Raw genomic sequence first — 22,278 nt, forward strand, 5'->3', positions numbered from 1 at the left:
CATATACCTAAACGTGAGTAAAAATAAAAGAGATAATACGTGTTCGTTGAACGTACCTGATCGCCTTCCGTTCTGCTGATGACACTGTACCGCCTACATCTAGTGCAGATCAACATCAACTACGAATTATAGCGAATTATACTCAGATTAAAATAACGTCTAACTAATATTTCGAAAATAAATAAGTAGCAATTAACTATGCAGTCAAACAACCAGTATTTGCATTTAGGGTAGTGGAAGAAATCGACCGGGTGGACAGTGGGAGAGTAATGTCATATTTTAAATTACTGATTAGTTAATCGTCGTTTAATATGCATATTTAACGTTTACCCACGCACCAAGCATATGTGCCGTTAGTAGCATTGCGACATCTTTGCGGTGTCTGTGGCTAAGTTGATTTAGGAAAGAAGGTTAACATTTAAGTGTAGAAGCACCCTTTTAACACCTTCATACGACTAGGATGTTTCTTGAGAAATATTTTGATCAAACTAGAAAGACGTTCTGCGTTATTTTAACTGCGAACAAAGCGTAGAATAATGAGACCTTCTTTCTCGCTGTTTTCCTAAGATAAAGAAAAGTTGATAGCGTTTGGCTTTCACACCTCAATCAGTTCTAATGTTCAGTTTTTGAAGAATAATGTTTTAGTTAAAGAAATTCATATATTTAAGAATATGGGATTTCGCTCCTTTACAAAAAGAAGGAAGATTTAGCTCTTCCCGGAAGCGAATTTCAGTTTTTTTCCTACTTACATTGCTATTCATGTTTTCCATTTATTGAACCGCAGTCTGTTTCTCTGCAACAGTTCTAACAAACACCTGTTTTAATGGTGTTTTATTACTAAACAGTGTAATGTCAAGTATAGAAAATTGTGATATTTTCAGTGTTTATAATTCTAATAACAGTAATAGTAAGATAGCAATAAAAGAAAAAAGCATGAAACTGATGAACGTTGATGACTTAAAAAAAATAGACAAGAACCTGCAGTTAAACCCCAAAACTAATGTACATATACCTTCACCACTTCTCATAATTAAGTTTAACCTAAATAATATTATACATTGGATCCATGTCGGTTTTAGTAAAACTCGAGTCTCAGCTACCATTGTGCCTGTTAGCAATTTCTGTTTTCGGACACGGTAGAACTCCAGTCAAGCTGTCTGGTGTGGGTGGCCAGATTTTCATTTATGCAATGTACAGCAACAGGTACACACAACTTATTTCATACCGACAGAGTCTCTCCTTAGCAACAGTACGTAACATATCTATTCTAATTGGAAACCGTAATATAAGATATAAAGGGTAGTATTCATGTGCTTCGTATACTACGCAACCATAGTTGTTCTTACTGTTATCTGAAAAGGTGAATACAGTAACCAGTCACGAGCTTGATGCCTCAGCTGTTTACACACTAACCTTAGAGGTTAGAAGTTTCAAATTAAATAAAAAGCATTAAATGGCATATAACAACACTCCAGTTAAGGTAGTTCCCATGACATGAGAAACCGACGCCGCAATTTTGGCGAGCCAAGGACTGGATGTGATGAGAACATTGAAAGAAAGGCGACTCCAGACTACACATCCAAAGACGTACGATTCCCCAATGGGCTCGACAGCTCACTGGGTGCTAACCGACTACAAATCCAGTGGTCAGCCATCTAATCTTTAGCTTTCTTCTGTACCACCAAATTTAAGGAGCTCTGTTCTCTTCTTTGCTGAACCGTTTATCATCACTTTCACTTCCTCACAATGCTACTGTCCACGCGATTACCCTCAGAAAATACTTCCTAGCACCAAAATTTATATTCCTTGTTAATAAATTTATCTTTTTCAGAAACACTATTCTTGGTATTGGCAGACTGCATTCTACGTCCTCTCTTCTTCCGTGTTTTATCAGATATTTTACTGTCGAACTAGAAAAACTCATCTACTAAATTCAGTGTCTTGATTCTTCTTCTGAGTCCTTGATTCGTCATTTGAGTCCCTGTGCATCGCCTAATTTAATTCTAATACGAGGGTTGTCCAGAAAGTAAGTTCTGATCGGTCGCGAAATGGAAACCACAGTGAAAACGAGAAACGTTTTATTTGCAACAGTTAGGTACACCTTCCACGTACTTCTCTACATAGTCGCCGCTCCAACTTCGAGTGTTGTCGTAGTGTTGTATCAACTTTCCAATATCCTCGTCATAGAAAGCAGCCGCCTATTATTTCGGCCAGTTATCTGCACTGGTCTGCAGCTCGTTGTCTGTGGAAAATTTTTGTCTTCGTAGCCAGCGGTTCCTGAGAGCAGAGATGAGACTCAGGGGGAGCCAATTACGGACTGCATCGTGGGTGATGAAACACTTCTCATCGGAAACGCTGCAGGATCGCCTTCATTGCCCCTGCAGTGTGCGGTCGAGAATTGGCATGAAGAAGGAAATGCTCGACAGTTGTGTTATGCGGGCTGCATGACACAGGCGAAATCTCTAACCAGGCCCTCATACCTGGCGGAAGACGCTGTCCCCTGCGCATATTTACGTGCTCACTGTTCACTCAAAACTGAAAAGAGCGACGCGACACTATCGACCGGAATGCTAGAGACACTGCCCAACACATCTGTACATAGAGCTTTACCGGATTTACCCAGTGGTTTCCATTTTGCGACCGATCGGAACTTACTTTCTGGACAACCCTCGAACATTCCATTACCTATGTTTCAATTTTGTTGGTACCGATCTGGTAATCTTTTTTCGAGACAGTGTCAACTGCGTTCAACTCCTATTACAAGTTATTTGTTCACTCTGACGGAATTACAATGTAATTGCACAGCTGAAAGTTTTTATTTCTCCTGCACTTTAATTTCATTTAAAAATTTCTCCGTGTTTCCTTTGCAGTTCTTCCCATGTACGGACTGAATAATATAGGATATTCGAATCCGTTACAGGATCATTTAGTAAACGCGAAAGCGTTACTGAGATGTGGAAGACTCTGCAAGACAGACGCTCAGTAGCTCGGTACGGGCTTTTGTTGAAATTTCGAGAACATACCTTCACTGAGGAGTCAAGCAGTATATTGCTCCCTCCTGCGTATATCTCGCGAAGAGACCGTGAGGATAAAATCAGAGAGATTAGAGCCCACACAGAGGCATACCATCAATCTATCTTTCCATGAACAATACGAGATTGGAATAGAAGGGAGAACCGATAGAGGTACTCAAGGTACCCTCCGTCACACACCGTCAGGTGGCTTGAGGAACATAGATGTAGATAGATCTCTGATAGGCTACAACCCTGCCTCGCTCCCTTCTCAACCACTTCTCCCCTCTCTTGTCCTGCGACTCATACACTGTCGAGTCACACTGATGTGCCCAAACAACCACGGACCGCTGCGAGACGTGGAGGAAGAGAGTCAGTGAGGTTGTGGGAGGTTCCGGCAGCCATGTGGAGCCGTCAGTGGTGTGGTGAGCTGCGCTAGGTTTCTTGGTTGACGATCCAAGGTGCGAACAGTCCATTGGAGGAAGTCCCACAGATTCTGGATTGGGTTTAAAACTGGTAGCCAGGGAAGTACAGTCAACTCATCCTGGGGCTCTTCGAACCACACACGTACACTGCCAGCTGTGTGACAAGTTGCATAGCCCTGCTGGTAGATGTCATCGTGCTGACGAGAAACGAACTGCATGTAGGAGTGAGTGGACGTAGTCCCTAAGGATAGGTACATTGTTCCGCTGATCCGCTGTGCCTTACAGAATGACGAGATCACCCAGGGAATGCCACGAAACCATTACGCTCAGACGAGTGTTGCTGGATGTTTGCTTTCAGACGTTTCACACCGTACAATCAGACAGACATCTGTCTGATGGAGCATAAAACGTGATTTATCTGAAAACGCTAACTATCGCCAGTTCGCGGATGTCCAGATGCGGTACTGGTGTGCACAGTCCAGCGTTCATCCCGATGAACAGCAGTCAATATACACTCCTGGATATGGAAAAAAGAACACATTGACACCGGTGTGTCAGACCCACCATACTTGCTCCGGACACTGCGAGAGGGCTGTACAAGCAATGATCACACGCACGGCACAGCGGACACGCCAGGAACCGCGGTGTTGGCCGTCGAATGGCGCTAGCTGCGCAGCATTTGTGCACCGCCGCCGTCAGTGTCAGCCAGTTTGCCGTGGCATACGGAGCTCCATCGCAGTCTTTAACACTGGTAGCATGCCGCGACAGCGTGGACGTGAACCGTATGTGCAGTTGACGGACTTTGAGCGAGGGCGTATAGTGGGCATGCGGGAGGCCGGGTGGACGTACCGCCGAATTGCTCAACACGTGGCGCGTGAGGTCTCCACAGTACATCGATGTTGTCGCCAGTGGTCGGCGGAAGGTGCACGTGCCCGTCGACCTGGGACCGGACCGCAGCGACGCACGGATGCACGCCAAGACCGTAGGATCCTACGCAGTGCCGTAGGGGACCGCACCGCCCGTTCCCAGCAAATTAGGGACACTGTTGCTCCTGGGGTATCGGCGAGGACCATTCGCAACCGTCTCCATGAAGCTGGGCTACGGTCCCGCACACCGTTAGGCCGTCTTCCGCTCACGCCCCAACACCGTGCAGCCCGCCTCCAGTGGTGTCGCGACAGGCGTGAATGGAGGGACGAATGGAGACGTGTCGTCTTCAGCGATGAGAGTCGCTTCTGCCTCGGTGCCAATGATGGTCGTATGCGTGTTTGGCGCCGTGCAGGTGAGCGCCACAATCAGGACTGCATACGACCGAGGCACACAGGGCCAACACCAACACCCGGCATCATGGTGTGGGGAGCGATCTCCTACACTGGCCGTACACCACTGGTGATCGTCGAGGGGACACTGAATAGTGCACGGTACATCCAAACCGTCATCGAACCCATCGTTCTACCATTCTAGAACGGCAAGGGAACTTGCTGTTCCAACAGGACAATGCACGTCCGCATGTATCCCGTGCCACCCAACGTGCTCTAGAAGGTGTAAGTCAACTACCCTGGCCAGCAAGATCTCCGGATCTGTCCCCCATTGAGCATGTTTGGGACTGGATGAAGCGTCGTCTCACGCGGTCTGGACGTCCAGCACGAACGCTGGTCCAACTGAGGCGCCAGGTGGAAATGGCATGGCAAGCCGTTCCACAGGACTACATCCAGCATCTCTACGATCGTCTCCATGGGAGAATAGCAGCCTGCATTGCTGCGAAAGGTGGATATACACTGTACTAGTGCCGACATTGTGCATGCTCTGTTGCCTGTGTCTATGTGCCTGTGGTTCTGTCAGTGTGATCATGTGATGTATCTGACCCCAGGAATGTGTCAATAAAGTTTCCCCTTCCTGGGACAATGAATTCACGGTCTTCTTATTTCAATTTCCAGGAGTGTAGATGCGTGACCCAGGAGTCTTCTGAAGAGGGCCATATTCAGCAACGGCCGTTGAGGGAACACTTGTTGGTCACCCCTTGGTTCATCTGGACTGTCGGCTGCTCAACAGCTGCACGTCTATTCGCCCGTTCACATCGCTGTAGTTCTTGTTCACCCGTGTGATCAATGGCCCCTGGTACAACAGTTGCCGTGCCACCGGTTTTGGATAGCGTCATTTTGCCATGCACGGTATATTTTAACCACGTCACCACACGAACATGTTACAAACTCATCCATTTCGTGACTGCTTCCACCTTTGTTCCGAAAGCGTATGATCGTGTCCTTTTGGACCTTAGATAACTCAATCCGTTGCCGCATTACGACAACGACGATGACGCTTTATATACCCTCCACTGCTAGTGCTGCCACCAGCCGTCTGTGAGTGGTTACTGCACGATGACGTCGAACATAGGCTGTGCTCACATTAATGTGACTGGATGTGTATTACCGGAATAGGGACGTGCCTGGGGATGACTTTACATAGTGTGGCACGAGACGCGCAGAGGCGGCTACGAACCTGCAGGCGGCTGATGTTCTTCCACATGACGTACAGGATGGCGGCACAGATGAGGCTGTACTCGATGGTGCAAGGGAAGAGGAAGGGCGAGGCGTCCTGCACGAGCGAGCCCATGATGTTGGTGCGCCGGCACTCGTAGATGTGGTGCGGGCCCTTGAGGCCGCGCGCGACGCGGTGGTGCGCCCCCGCCGCCGCCCCCGCCGCCTCCGCGCCGTGCCCGGACAGCACCCCGCCGCCCGACGTCACCGCCGCCAGCTTCACTGCACACCGAGAGGGGCTGCTGCACCTTCAACTGTCTACTTCCCTCGCCACCGTAACACTAGAAGCTTCACAGATGGTGGAGTCACCGGAGGCAGGTTTATCGTCGGGAGTGCATCAGATACGTATGATGTCCTTGTTTCTCTATATAGTATGTCCAGCAGTGAAAGACCTAAGTCGAAACAAGGCCTCGGGAATAGACAACATTCAATTAGAACTGCTGACAGCCGTGGGGCAGCTACTCCTAACAAAACTCTACCACCTGGTGAGCAAGATGTATGAGACAGGCGAAATCCCCTCAGACTTCAAGAAAAATATAATAATTCCAATCCCAAACAAAGCAGGTGTTCACAGATGTGAAAATTACCGAACCATCAGTTTAAGTCACAGCTGCAAAATACTAACGCGAATTCTTTACAGAAGAATGGAAAAACTAGTAGAACCCGACCTCGGGGAAGATCAGTTTGGATTCCGTAGAAATATTGGAACACGTGAGGCAATACTGACCCTACGACTTATCTTACAAAATAGGTTAAGGAAAGGCAAATCTACGTTTCTAGCATTTGTAGACTTGACAATGTTGACTGGAATACTCTCTTTCAAATTCTGAAGGTGGCAGGGGTAAAATACAGGGAGCGAAATGCTATTTACAATTTGTACAGAATCCAGATGGCAGTTATAAGAGTCGAGGGGCATGAAAGGGAAGAAGTGGTTGAGAAGAGAGTGAGACAGGGTTGTACCCTATCCCTGATGTTATTCAATCTGTATACTGAGCAAGCAGTAATGGAAACAAAAGAAAAATTCGGAGTAGGTATTAAAATCCATGGAGAAGAAATAAAAACTTTGAGGTTCGCCGATGACATTGTAATTCTGTCAGAGACAGCAAAGGACCTGGAAGAGCAGTTGAACGGAATGGATAGTGTCTTGAAAGGAGGATATAAGATGAACATCAACAAAAGCAAAACGAGGATAATGGAATGTAGTCGAATTAGGTCGGTTGATGCTGAGGGTATTAGATTAGGAAATGAGACACTTAAAGTAGTAAAGGAGTTTTGCTATTTGGGGAGCAAAATAACTAATGATGGTCGAAGTAGAGAGCATATAAAATGTAGACTGGCAATGTGATGGAAAGCGTTTCTGAAGAAGAGAAATTTGTTAACATCAAGTAGAGATTTAAGTGTCAGGAATTCGTTTCTGAAAGTATTTGTATGGAGTGTAGCCATGTATGGAAGTGAAACGTGGTCGATAAATAGTTTAGACAAGAAGAGAGTAGAAGAACTTTTGAAATGTTGTCCTACAGAAGAATGCTGAAGATTAGATGGGTAGATCACATAACTAATGAGGAGGTATTGAATAGAATTGGAGAGAAGAGAAATTTGTGGCACAACTTGACTAGAAGAAGGGATCGGTTCGTAGGGCATATTCTGAGGCATCAGGGGATCACCAATTTAGTATTGGAGGGCAGCGTGGAGGGTAAAAATCGTAGAGGGAGACCAAGAGATGAATACACTAAGCAGATTCAGAAGGATGTAGGTTGCAGTAGGTACTGAGGTCATCAGTCCCCTAGAACATCGAACTACTTAAACCTAACTAACCTAAGGACCTCACACCCATTCATGCCCGAGGCAGGATTCGAACCTGCGACCGTAGCGGTCGCGTGGTTCCAGACTGTAGCGCCTAGAACCGCTCGGCCACTACGGCCGGCAACAACAACATAGAGTGTCCCAGGAGGAATGGGCGATATTCAGGGTCATGACAGGAACGATCATTCGAAGTAAAGAAGTCTGGTAAACGTGGTCTCTGAAATGCAAACCTTTAGAGCTATGGGCATTCCTTCATATGTGATACTGCGAAACAAATCTCTTCCACTGCAAACTATTTGCTTGGCACGTTTTGGGAGCTGGTAGAATGGACCAAAAGAAGAAAACTTTCTCTGGTAAATAGGGTTTCTAAAATACATAACTTAAAAGCTATGAGCACTTGTTCAGCAGAAGAGATGCGTGTGTGAACAAGTGTTTCCAGCTCTTTAGGTATGCGTTTTAGAGCCGACATTTACGACACTTTTTTATTTAGAATGATCATTCCTGTCATGTCCCTGAATACTGACCATTCTTCCTAGGACACCCCGTACACATAAACGATGTTATGGATAGGATGAGTAGGGTTCTACGATTGCTGATGATGTTGTAGCAGACAAAGCGTTGTTGAGTGATTGTAGGAGGATACAGGAGATTGACAAAAAATGTCTATTTGAGTGGATGAATGGCAGCATGCTTAAAATGTAGAAAAATACGAGGGCGGTTCAGAAAGTAACCGATTGGTCACAGTGCGGGTTGTGGGGGGAGTAGCGACGCCATCTGTGCGTTCACGCACTCAACAGGTCAGTCGGCATCAAGCAGTGGTCGAGTGAACGTCGTACCTGCGCTAGTTTAGTTTTTGTGGCAGTTTGAAATGTGTGCTGCAATAGAAAACCCCGCCAAATGTGAAGTGCGTGCTGTCATAAGGTTTTTTACAGCCAAAGGATATTCTGCAGCAGCTATTCATCGTGAGCTTTGTGCCGTGTACGGACCGAGAGTTATGAGTGAAGGAGTTGTCCGTGAATGGGTACGTTTATTTAAAAGTGGACGAGAAAACGTTCATGATGAAGAGAGGAGTGGTAGACCATCATTGGTGACTGACGAACTCGTTCAGACAGTTGATGCAAAAGTTCGTGAAAATCGACGTTTCTCAATGTCGGAGTTGTCTACTGGTTTTCCACAGATTTCTAAGAATCTCTTGTACGAGATAGTGACAGCAAGATTGGGTTACCGTAAGTTCTGTGCACGATGGGTGCCCAAAATTCTTACCGACCACCACAAAACTCAAAGAATGGCCTCTGCATTAGACTTTCTGTCACGTTATGAGGACGAAGGAGAACCATTGTTAAACAGAATCGTGACCGGTGACGAAACCTGGATTAAGTACGTGAACCCTGGGACAAAAGAGCAATCAAAGATGTGGGCACAGGCTGGCTCCAGGCACAAGCGGGTGATTTTTATGCAGAAGGAATTTCAAAGCTTGTGAAGAGATACGATAAGTGCCTCAATCGCTATGGAGACTATGTAGAAAAATAGTGCAAAGATGTAGTTGTAAGATGTATATATTAAAATATTTTTATTTAACTTGGTGTATTTTTTTAAATCAACCGGAGGTTACTTTCTGAACGGCCCTCGTATAAGTTAATCTGGATGAGAAAGAAAAACACTCCTATAATGTGAGACTACATTACTAGTGTTGTGCTGCTTGACACTGTCAGGTCAAAATTTTCCGCCAGGAACAAAAGTGGCCGGATCACAGTGGATGTAGTCAACCAGGAACTCTACGAACCTCTGCAATGGACGCTATTCCGCGGCAGAGTATGTATGCTCTCTTTTGGTATAGTTCAACACATGTCAAACAATGGACATATCTCAAAATAACACCTGCAGAATCATAACAGGTAGCATGAAATCCACTATCAAATGGCTTCACCACATAGCAAGAACAGCGCCACCTGCTGTTCGAGGAGAAATGGCCACGAATGAGGAAAGAAAGAAAGTGATGCGGGGGGACATGCGTGCTGTGTGTGGCCACAAACCGGACTCGCAACGACTGAAGCGTAGGAGTAGTTTGCTAAAAAGATCGAGTAGGCTACTGATTAAGCTTACCCATTACGGATGGTTTAGAACCCCGTGACTGTTTATTCAATGTAAATACATAAGACTGCAACCAGTCACTTTCTTGAAAGAGTTATCTATTATTCCATGAACCGTTTTCGAACGTTTTCAGGCTCATCTTCAGATATTTTTCCAGAAGTTACATCTCTGTTTCCAGCATACTGCTGGATGCTGGCTTGCGACAGTATGGGCGGCTTTTTTTGTTAGTATCCATCTGTCTGCTTCCATTCTGATGCCCACTTGGCACCACATCACATACTTTTACGCAATGTGTATGTATACAACTGTTAAATACTTTTACAGCAAATGCTAGATGCTGGCTAACTTCCGCTATGATAGTGTACGAGGGCAGTTGAATAAGTAATGCAACACATTTTTTTTCTCGGCCAATTTTGGTTGAAAAAACCGGAAATTTCTTGTGGAATATTTTCAAACATTCCCGCTTCGTCTCGTATAGTTTCATTGACTTCCGACAGGTGGCAGCGCTGTACGGAGCTGTTAAAATGGGGTCTGTAACGGATGTGCGTTGCAAACAACGGGCAGTGATCGAGTTTCTTTTGGCGGAAAACCAGGGCATCTCAGATATTCGTAGGCGCTTGCAGAATGTCTACGGTGATCTGGCAGTGGAAAAAAGCACAGTGAGTCGTTGGGCAAAGCGTGTGTCATCATCGCCGCAAGGTCAAGCAAGACTGTCTGATCTCCCGCGTGCGGGCCGGCCGTGCACAGCTGTGACTCCTGCAATGGCGGAGCGTGCGAACACACTCGTTCGAGATGATCGACGGATCACCATCAAACAACACAGTGCTCAACTTGACATCTCTGTTGGTAGTGCTATCACAATTGTTCACCAGTTGGGATATTCAAAGGTTTGTTCCCGCTGGGTCCCTCGTTGTCTAACCGAACACCATAAACAGCAAAGGAGAACCATCTGTGCGGAATTGCTTGCTCGTCATGTGGCTGAGGGTGACAATTTCTTGTCAAAGATTGTTACAGGCGATGAAACGTGGGTTCATCACTTCGAACCTGAAACAAAACTGCAATCAATGGAGAGGCGCCACACCCACTCCCCTACCAAGAAAAAGTTTAAAGCCATGCCCTCAGCCGGTAAAGTCACGGTTACAGTCTTCTGGGACGCTGAAGGGGTTATTCTGTTCAATGTCCTTCCCCATGGTCAAACGATCAACTCTGAAGTGTATTGTGCTACTCTTCAGAAATTGAAGAAACGACTTCAGCGTGTTCGTAGGCACATAAATCTGAACGAACTTCTCCTTCTTCATGACAACGCAAGACCTCACACAAGTCTTCGCACCCGAGAGCAGCTCACAAAACTTCAGTGGACTTTTCTTCCTGATGCACCCTACAGCCCCGATCTCGCACCGTCGGATTTCCATATGTTTGGCCCAATGAAGGACGCAATCCGTGGGACTCACTACGCGGATGATGAAGAAGTTATTGATGCAGTACGACGTTGGCTCCGACATCGACCAGTGGAATGGTACCGTGCAGGCATACAGGCCCTCATTTCAAGGTGGCGTAAGGCCGTAGCATTGAATGGAGATTACGTTGAAAAATAGTGTTGTGTAGCTAAAAGATTGGGGAATAACGTGGTGTATTTCAATGCTGAATAAAACAACCCCTGTTTCAGAAAAAAAATGTGTTGCATTACTTATTGAACTGCCCTCGTACATGCATACATATATGTTCCGGCCCAGGTTTCATCTTCTCCCTGCTTTCTTCGTCATCGCACAAAAGAAACAGAAAGCTACGGAGTACACAAACCCATTAAATTCACCTACATTCCACAAATACAGACACACATAATATAGCTATCACACATCTGGGAAATGCCCAATGCATGCAGAGGGTGCATATGCGTTCCAACTAGGCAGCTCAATGGATCCTGGTAATTTGATACCTCCCATTTCAATAGGACCAGTTACTGAGAAGATGTTCCTATACGTCACCCTTCATCTACTGAGAGTTCATCCTACGGATATCTCTCATCAAATCGCATTGAAAATGGAGCTGTAATGCTTCGAATTGATCTGCAAATTTAATATATTTATCATCTCTGTGTAATACAGACACTAGACAAGGTTACTTAATCGTAACTACAGGCTTTTGTTTTATAAATACTTGAGAGCAACAGTGAGTGACTATATGCAGAAGGTAAATCAAATGGTACGCATTGATTAATTGGGAGGATACTCAAAAGCGCAGCTTGTCTACAAAAAAGGCTGCATGCAAAATACTTGTTCGATCCGTACTTTGATACTGCTCAAGTTTATAAGGCCGAACATATAAAGAGAATAGCGATGCGAATGGTCACAGGTTTGACTGACTGGCGAGACAGTGGAACGTAAGTGTTGAAAAATCGTAACTGGCAGAAGGTCTAAGAAAGACGCTGCGTATCTTGTTACAATCTGCTTACTAACCTCCAGTATATGGTGGAATGAAAAACATCTTCAGCGGCACGGTTTGTAGTGATTCACCGAGAACAGATGTAGCTTTCTTTTTGTTTCTTATAGTGCTGTAGACTCCCACAAGATTAATTAGCGGAGGAAGAAAAGGGAGCTGTGTGGCGAGAGGAACAAACCGAAAGCTCCATTACGAAAAAAAAAAAAAAAAAAAAAATTACGGACGTGTAGTGCCTTGATCGACTTTCGATGGCTGCAACGAACTGATATATGGCACGTCTATTAAATGCATTATAATTTGTATTCTTATCTGCCATGAAATTGTATGAATTTCCAAAAGCGGCTATACACTGTAGCACACAGTCAACAGCGTACCTTATTGCTACTGAATTCCGTTTTTATGCTCAAGACAGGATCGTGGACTGATTAACCATATTTCCTCTACTTTAGGTGACAATTAGAGGAAGATAATGTGACTACTTAAATATTGTGAAGTTTCAGGAATACTTCCCAAGATGTTAGGGTATAGATTTTTAAGACGAGTCAATGTGGCCGGCTGTTACTTTCAGTGGTTAGTCAGCCCATCTTTCTAAAAGTTAGTGTCTTTTTCTCTATTTGATTTAAGAGTGTAAGATAGGATCAGTTTTCTGTAACATTTCTAGACACAAGCATTTAAAGTGAGTGGGCTGAAGCTACAGGAGATGCAACAGACGTCCTCAGACTGGAAATTACAAGACCTTCGGCATCATTGTAACAGTAAGGGGAAGTAAATTTTTACTATAAGAGGTAAAATTATTTGCTATTCTGTCCACTCCGTTTACGAAAACGCGCTTCGCAGTACGCCTCGAGTTGTTAATATCGTTAAATGTGCTGTTATGGTCAGCCAGTCATTGACAGTGGCTCTAACGCCAAAGCGCGCTGCGCCCGATCGGGTCGAAACCTGCTCATCTCGACAGAGGGATCGTTTTCAAGGGCGAGAGGCGCCCGGGCAACTGGAAGCCTCTGCTCGCGTTACGGTGTGGTCTCGGAAGATCCCTGCCTCAAACCGCAGAGTCCGCAGGGCACCAAAGCAGAGCCCACGATCATGTGCAGCACACGATCAGGGTCACGGGAGAATACACTCCTGGAAATTGAAAAAAGAACACATTGACACCGGTGTGTCAGACCCACCATACTTGCTCCGGACACTGCGAGAGGGCTGTACAAGCAATGATCACACGCACGGCACAGCGGACACACCAGGAACCGCGGTGTTGGCCGTCGAATGGCGCTAGCTGCACAGCATTTGTGCACCGCCGCCGTCAGTGTCAGCCAGTTTGCCGTGGCATACGAAGCTCCATCGCAGTCTTTAACACTGGTAGCATGCCGTGACAGCGTGGACGTGAACCGTATGTGCAGTTGACGGACTTTGAGCGAGGGCGTATAGTGGGCATGCGGGAGGCCGGGTGGACGTACCGCCGAATTGCTCAACACGTGGGGCGTGAGGTCTCCACAGTTCATCGATGTTGTCGCCAGTGGTCGGCGGAAGGTGCACGTGCCCGTCGACCTGGGACCGGACCGCAGCGACGCACGGATGCACGCCAAGACCGTAGCATCCTACGCAGTGCCGTAGGGGACCGCACCGCCACTTCCCAGCAAATTAGGGACACTGTTGCTCCTGGGGTATCGGCGAGGACCATGCGCAACCGTCTCCATGAAGCTGGGCTACGGTCCCGCACACCGTTAGGCCGTCTTCCGCTCACGCCCCAACATCGTGCAGCCCGCCTCCAGTGGTGTCGCGACAGGCGTGAATGGAGGGACGAATGGAGACGTGTCGTCTTCAGCGATGAGAGTCGCTTCTGCCTTGGTGCCAATGATGGTCGTATGCGTGTTTGGCGCCGTGCAGGTGAGCGCCACAATCAGGACTGCATACGACCGAGGCACACAGGGCCAACACCCGGCATCATGGTGTGGGGAGCGATCTCCTACACTGGCCGTACACCACTGGTGATCGTCGAGGGGACACTGAATAGTGCACGGTACATCCAAACCGTCATCGAACCCATCGTTCTACCATTCCTAGACTGGCAAGGGAACTTGCTGTTCCAACAGGACAATGCACGTCCGCATGTATCCCGTGCCACCCAACGTGCTCTAGAAGGTGTACGTCAACTACCCTGGCCAGCAAGATCTCCGGATCTGTCCCCCATTGAGCATGTTTGGGACTGGTTGAAGCGTCGTCTCACGCGGTCTGCACGTCCAGCACGAACGCTGGTCCAACTGAGGCGCCAGGTGGAAATGGCATGGCTAGCCGTTCCACAGGACTACATCCAGCATCTCTACGATCGTCACCATGGGAGAATAGCAGCCTGCATTGCTGCGAAAGGTGGATATACAATGTACTAGTGCCGACATTGTGCATGCTCTGTTGCCTGTGTCTATGTGCCTGTGGTTTTGTCAGTGTGATTATGTGATGTATCTGACCCCAGGAATGTGTCAATAAAGTTTCCCCTTCCTGGGACAATGAATTCACGGTGTTCTTATTTCAATTTCCAGGAGTGTATTTTCCGGGACAAAAGTTTTCTCGCCCAGTATGAACCATCTTAATTAAATTGACTAAATTCGCTACACTGAAATCAACGGAATCCCTGGGAAATATGATTGACAGTGACAGTTCTAGAGGCGTGTTCAGGTCAGGTAAAGGCTAAGGCCTGCTTCTGGGAAGCAGGACACATGGATAGGAATCTCTGCGTGGCATGCATTTTTTTTCCTTTGTCGCAATGTATTAGTTACGTTGCAGATTTATCATTTACGCTCGGTTGACACGTTTTCATCTCGTATCAACAGGAGGCTATGCGGGGAAGTAAAGTACTGCAAATCGAACTGATTTTTTTCCTCTTCCTTTTTTTTCTCTGAAAATGGTGTCCTAAAGTGGAAAGTGCCAAGTTGCGCCATGGTTCTGCGTCCACGTTAAACTGTAGGTGCATTATCTTAGGTTTGATGACAGCTGTCTCTTAACTTCCATCTCATTGTATTTTGACTTTTTGTCCTTTGACTCCATTCGTTTTATAAGCGTAAGCAATTCAGTTTAATTAAGTTTCTACAAAACATACCGACTATTTTCTAAGATACGTAATAAAATAAGGACCCATCTGTCATAAAGATGTGCTGAAACATTTTTGAGCAAGGAACTGAAGAATTTGTAATCCCCACAGCACAGACAAAATCCAGTTATATAACACTGCCTTACAGATACGATAGAGAGTGTGATGGGCGATACAAACTCTTACCGCCATCTTCCAGAGAGAGTTATCAAGACTCTACCGGACGGAATTGAGGGCTTGGGGTCTGGGATGACTAGGTTATCGTGAGTGACCCTGGCTGCTTTCAATAGCAGCATCTATGCCACAGTGTTTTGGCTCTAAAACAAAAGCCAAACAAGGCACTCTTTTTCAGATAGTTCCTTGAGATGTGTGTATCTACATCAGTATTCCGTAAGCCAACTTACGGTGTCTCTGGGAGGGTACTTCTGGTACCATTATCTCTATGTCCCACTGCCTCCTTCCCACTTCCAGACCTTACGCCCTTACTAACAGAGAATAGTCGACTTTTCCCTGCAAGAAATGTATTGCTTCTGACTGGTCCACATATTCACCTGTCCTTATGTTAATTCAAAATGTTCGGTATTTAGTTGGTTAAAATGTATCTGCGATGTCATTTTCCATGGACACATTCAAAGTTTGCTTCAACTGATGTTATGGAATGTAAAATATCTTTGTCATATATGAATGTTATTAGCATGGGTTTGCAGTCCCATTCGAAGGGAAGTTTTAACACCCCCTATCGACAGAGCAGCGATGAGCGGTGGTTAACGGTTGTTAACTCTGTGACGTATTTTGTTTACATAAACGAATGATTGTTTTGCGCCTACCTCGTTGCTGGAAGGAGAGACGCTTCTATTGTACCCCTAGTTGCGACTAGAGGCCCTTTCCGTTATAGGTGCGGTAACCACTTTGTAATGTGTTAACAGTAACACAAATATCGTAAAATATATTTAAGTTAAATCAATCGATTGTTCTAATAATTTTATTAACATTAATCACCACTATATTAAATAATTATCCATGTTTCTTATTACAGTTGTAGATTGTGTGTGGGACAGTCACCATATGCCGATAACAGAGATGCATTTCACCAGCAGCAATTGTCGATGCTGTTGGTGCAAACTGCATGACCAAAATATCTAACAATCTCGTCTCCTAGAACGTTTAGTACTGGGATTTCAAAGTCCGATGCTTTCAAATTATTCTGTCATTATTTCAGTTTCTAATAACACGGTCAAGGCGTCCCTTAAACAGGCAATAGCATAACTGCTAATATTTTCTTAATAAGATTACAGGTTTTCCAGCCAGTCCCACGCACTTACGCCGTTGCGTAAGTAAGATGCTTCTTAATAACTGATTCATTTGAGCTAAATTTTAGAGCCATTACTAATTCCTAAATCTAGTATCCAACCAGTAAAGGCTCAAAACCATATAAACCAAAAACTCTAAAAATAAAAGCAAAATATATCTATTTAAAACAGCAGACAAAAATTCGCTTAATTCCTTCCTAAGAGAGAGTCTCCATTCCTTCCAAGCTAATTATGTAAGTGTAGACTAGATATGGCTCAAATTCAAAGATACAGTATCGAAAGCAATAGATAGATTCATATCGCATAAGTTAATAAGAGACGGGACTGATCCATCATGGTACACAAAACACGTCAGAACACTGTTGCAAAAGCAACGAAAAAAGCATGCCAAATGCAGAAGAGCGCAAAATCCCCAAGACTGGCTAACTTTTACGGAAGCACGAAATTCAGCGCGGACGTCAATGCGAGATGCTGTTAACAGTTTCCACAATGAAACACTGTCTCAAAATATGGTAGAAAACCCAAAGATATTCTGGTCGTATGTAAAGTACACCAATGGTAAAAACCAGTCAATACCTTCACTGTGCCATAGCGATGGAAATTTTACCGATCATGGTGCCACGAAAGCGGAGTTACTAAATACAGTTTTCCGTATTTCCTTCACGAAAGAAGACGAAGTAAATATTCCAAAATTCGAAACCAAAACAGCTGTTACCATGAGTGACATAAAAGTGGATATCTTAGGTGTTGCGAAACAACTCAAATCACTAAAGAAAGGCAAGTCTTCAGGTCCAGATGGTATACCAATCAGGTTCCTTTCAGAGTATGCAGACACAATAGCGCCTTTCTTAGCAATCATATACAACCGCTCACTTGACGAAACGTCTATTCCTAAAGACTGGAAAGTAGCACAGGTCACACCAGTATTGAAGAAAAGAAATAGGAGTAACCCATTGAATTACAGACCCATATCACTGGCCTAAATTTGCAGTAGGATTTTGGAGCATATACTGTACTCGAACATTATGTTCAAAATCAAATGGTCAAATATGTGTGAAATCTTATGGGACTTAACTGCTAAGGTGATCAGTCCCTAAGCTTACACACTACTTAACCTAAATTATCCTAAGGACAAACACACACACCCATGCCCGAGGGGGGACTCGAACCTCCGCCGGGACCAGCCGCACAGTCCATGACTGCAGAGCCCTAGACCGCTCGGCTAATACCACGTGGCTCGGACATTATGAATCACCTTAAAGAAAATGACTTATTGATACATAACCAACACGGATTCAGAAAATATCGTTCTTGTGCAACACAGCTAGCTCTTTATTCCCATGAAGTAATGAGTGCTGCCGACAAGGGATCTCAGATCGATTCCATATTCCTAGATTTCCAGAAGGCTTTTGATACCGTTCCTCACAAGCGACTATTAATCAAATTACGTGCACATGGAGCATCGTCTAGTTGTGTGACTGGATTCGTGATTTCCTCTCAGAGCGGTCACAGTTCGTAGTGATAGATGGTAAATCATCGAGTAGAACTGAAGTGATATCTGGCGTTCCGCAAGGTAGTGTCATAGGCTCTCTGCTGGTAATAATCTGAACAGCCCCTTAGATTGTTTTCAGATGACGCTGCAATTTACCGTCTAGTAAAATCATCAAACGATCAATTCCAATTACAAAATGATCTAGAGAGAATTTCTGTATGGTGCGAAAAGTGGCAATCGGCACTAAACAAAGAAAAGTGCGAGGTCATCCACATGGAGACTAAAAGAAATCCGATAAATTTTGGGTATACGATAAATTGCACAAATCTAAGGGCTGTCAATTCGAATAAATACCTAGGAATTACAATTACGAGCAACACAAATTGGAGAGATCACATAGATAATATTGGGGGGGGAGACGAAACAAGGACTGCGCTTTGTTGGCAGAACACTTACAAGATGCGACAAACCCACTGAAGAGGCGGCCTACATTACACTTGCCCGTCGTCTTTTGTAATATTGCTGCGCGGTGTGGGATCCTTACCAGGTAGGATTGACGGAGGACATCGAAAAAATGCGAAGAAGGGCTGCTCGTCTCGCGTTATCGCGCAATAGGGGTGGGAGTGTGACTGATAAGATACACGAATTGAGGTGGCAGCCACTGAAACAAAGGCGGTTTTCTTTGCGGCGAGATCTATTCACGGAATTTCAATCACAAACTTTCTCTTCCGAATGCGAAAATATTTTGTTGACACCCACCTGCGTAGGGAGAAATTATCATCATAATAAAGTAAGAGAAATCAGAGCTCGAATGGAAAGATTTAGTTGTTTCTTTTTCCCACGCGCCATTCGAGAGTGGAATGGTAAAGAAGTAGTATGAAAATGGTTCGATGAACCCTCTGCCAGGCACTTAAGTGTGAATTGCAGAGTAACCATGTACATGTAGATGTAGAAACCTGTCACAGGAGCGTCGGATAAAAATTATTACCCTCTTTCCGTGTCATCCCCTCTTAGTAAAAGTAAAACTGAAGAAATAAAAAGTAAATAAAAATAAAAAATAAAAGTAAAACGGACGAAATATGCGAGGGAGGAAGGAACACTTTTAAAGGTGAAGTACATATATATGCAGTGATTGATGAAAATGTTGATGTTCAAATAATCTGTTTAGATTTATTATGTTGCTCCACACAGATAAAAAAAATTTCTTTTTTATGTTTTTACCAGCCAAGATCGAAGTATTAAAAGAAAATTACATGAACATTTTTTGAGAAGGATGTATCGTGGCTGGACACTAATTATCCTGCATTCTTTACTATTACAAATCGATCCCTGGGAGATCTTAACGTGTTGTAGGCACGTAATATTTACGTAGATCAGATTCGACTATTTTTCACTAAGTAGTTTTCTCTTCATTTACTGTTCTTTACCAGATTTTAGTGCACAAAGAAAATGCCACACCTCAGTAAACGTGGAAACAAAACTAAGAAATTTGCGCTCTATACACACTCATAAGCAAATCAATTACAGGCACATTAGCAGGGGCGTATGGATCGCCGGTTCGCGCTGGTTACGTCTGTGTCCAGTAACAGAACTAACTCCAAGACGCAGCCAAAGCGTTGGTGAACTATCCTGATCCGAGATCACACTACCGTCGACCAAAGATCACGAAGATCGGTCGCAGCAATGTACAATACGCGCTCGATGAGGTCCCAGACCTCGTGATGACTGGGTGTTGTGTGATGTCCTTACGTTGGTTAGGTTTAAGTAGTTCTAAGTTCTAGGGGACTGATGACCATAGTTGTCAAGTCCCATAGTGCTCAGAGCCATTTGAACCATTTTGAGCTCCCAGATCAGTTGCATTCAGATCAGGTGAACTCTGGGGCCACAACAGCACACTCCTATCTCTGAAGCGTTACTCAAACCATACAAGAGTTAAGTAGGCTGTTTAGGTTTTTATGTTGGTAACGCCACGTAGCGCTCTGTATGAAAATCACTGACTGTGCTGTGTGCAGTCTGTGGCTGGTTTGCATTGTTGGAATTTGCTATTGTAGTGGTGGGCAGTTGGCTGAGAACAGCGCGTAGCGTTGCGCAGTTGGAGGTGAGCCGCCAGCAGTGGTGGATGTGGGGAGAGAGATGGCGGAGTTTTGAGAGCGGATGATCTGGACATGTGTCCGCCAGAAAGAGTAAATTTGTAATAGTGGATATCATGAACCGATATATATATTATGACTTTTGAACACTATTAAGGGCCGGCCGCGGTGGCCGTGCGGTTCTGGCGCTGCAGTCCGGAACCGCGGGACTGCTACGGTCGCAGGTTCGAATCCTACCTCGGGCATGGGTGTGTGTGATGTCCTTGGGTTGGTTAGGTTTAAGTACTTCTGAGTTCTACGGGACTTATGACCTAAGATGTTGAGTCCCATAGTGCTCAGAGCCATTTGAACCATTTTTGAACACTATTAAGGTAAATACATTGTTTGTTCTCTGTCAAAATCTTTCATTTGCTAAGTATGCCTATCAGTAGTTAGTGCCTTCAGTAGTTTGAATCTTTTATTTAGCTGGCAGTATTGGCGCTCGCTGTACTGCACTAGTTCGAGTAACGAAGAATTTTGTGAGGTAAGTGATTCATGAAAGGTATAGGTTATTGTTAGTCAGGGCCATTCTTTTGTAGGGATTTTTGAAAGTCAGAGTGCGTTGCGCTAAAAATATTGTGTGTCAGTTTAAGCACAGTCATTCATAATTTTTGCAAGGGGACGTTTCAAGAGTGACGGGGAAACAAACACGTTCGGACTGTAAGTTTATTTTTTGAGACACTATGGCTGACTTCTATGGAGTTTCCATTGCATCCTGTACAAATATCTCGAACACGAGAATATCTTTACCCCTTGCTTCAAATGTTCCTTGTTGGCAATTAGGATGCATCCACTCAGTGGACCATTCTGCAATCTTCAAGCATCTGATGGTGGTACTCAAGCGTCCATGCTATTTCCTGTACCCTGTCATGCGTGATCAGCAAAAGTACCTGAGATATGTCAGTTGTGCTGCCTTGTACACCCCTAGTAATGCACAAGTTTGATCTCCAGTGACATACAGAGAAGGAAAGCACCCCATATGTTAAAAGGAATTAATTAAAGGAAATAATAATGTCATGCAAATGAAACATGTTACTGAATGATAATTAGTAAGTGTTGCCCATTAGAGCATGACAACATAGGTTCAAATGGCTCTAAGCACTATGAGACTTAGCATCTGAGGTCATCAGTCCCCTAGAACTTGGAACTACTTAAACCTAACTAACCTAAGGACATCACACACATCAATGCCCGAGGCAGGATTCGAACCTGCGACTGTAGCGGTCACGCAGTTCCAGACTGAAGCGCCTTGACAACATAGGTACCCCACACACACACACACACACACACACAAACACACACACACACACACACACGCTATATATAAAGGGTGTTTCAAAAATGACCGGTATATTTGAAACGGCAATAAAAACTTAACGAGCAGCGATAGAAATACACCGTTTGTTGCAATATGCTTGGGACAACAGTACATTTTCAGGCGGACAAACTTTCGAAATTACAGTAGTTACAATTTTCAACAATAGATGGCGCTGCAAGTGATGTGAAAGATATAGAAGACAACGCAGTCTGTGGGTGCGCAATTCTGTACGTCGTCTTTCTGCTGTAAGCGTGTGCTGTTCACAACGTGCAAGTGTGCTGTAGACAACATGGTTTATTCCTTAGAACAGAGGATTTTTCTGGTGTTGGAATTCCACCGCCTAGAACACAGTGTTGTTGCAACAAGACGACGTTTTCAACGGAGGTTTAATGTAACCAAAGGACCGAAAAGCGATACAATAAAGGATCTGTTTGAAAAATTTCAACGGACTGGGAACGTGACGGATGAACGTGCTGGAAAGGTAGGGCGACCGCGTACGGCAACCACAGAGGGCAACGCGCAGCTAGTGCAGCAGGTGATCCGACAGCGGCCTCGGGTTTCCGTTCGCCGTGTTGCAGCTGCGGTCCAAATGACGCCAACGTCCACGTATCGTCTCATGCGCCAGAGTTTACACATCTATCCAT

General features: G+C 44.9%; 1 protein-coding gene across 1 annotated transcript in view; it reads right to left on the minus strand.

Annotated features, from left to right (window-relative positions):
* LOC126252732 (proton channel OtopLc-like) overlaps window positions 1-22,278 on the minus strand; it is a 318,240-nt gene that overhangs the window by 42,444 nt on the left and 253,518 nt on the right. The window contains exon 9 of the mRNA XM_049953634.1: window positions 5,933-6,192. Within this exon, the coding sequence (XP_049809591.1) occupies window positions 5,933-6,192 (260 nt within the window). The remainder of the gene's footprint in view (window positions 1-5,932; window positions 6,193-22,278) is intronic.

The sequence above is a fragment of the Schistocerca nitens genome, chromosome 4 (assembly GCF_023898315.1).
Source record: "Schistocerca nitens isolate TAMUIC-IGC-003100 chromosome 4, iqSchNite1.1, whole genome shotgun sequence".
Lineage (NCBI taxonomy): Eukaryota > Metazoa > Arthropoda > Insecta > Orthoptera > Acrididae > Schistocerca > Schistocerca nitens.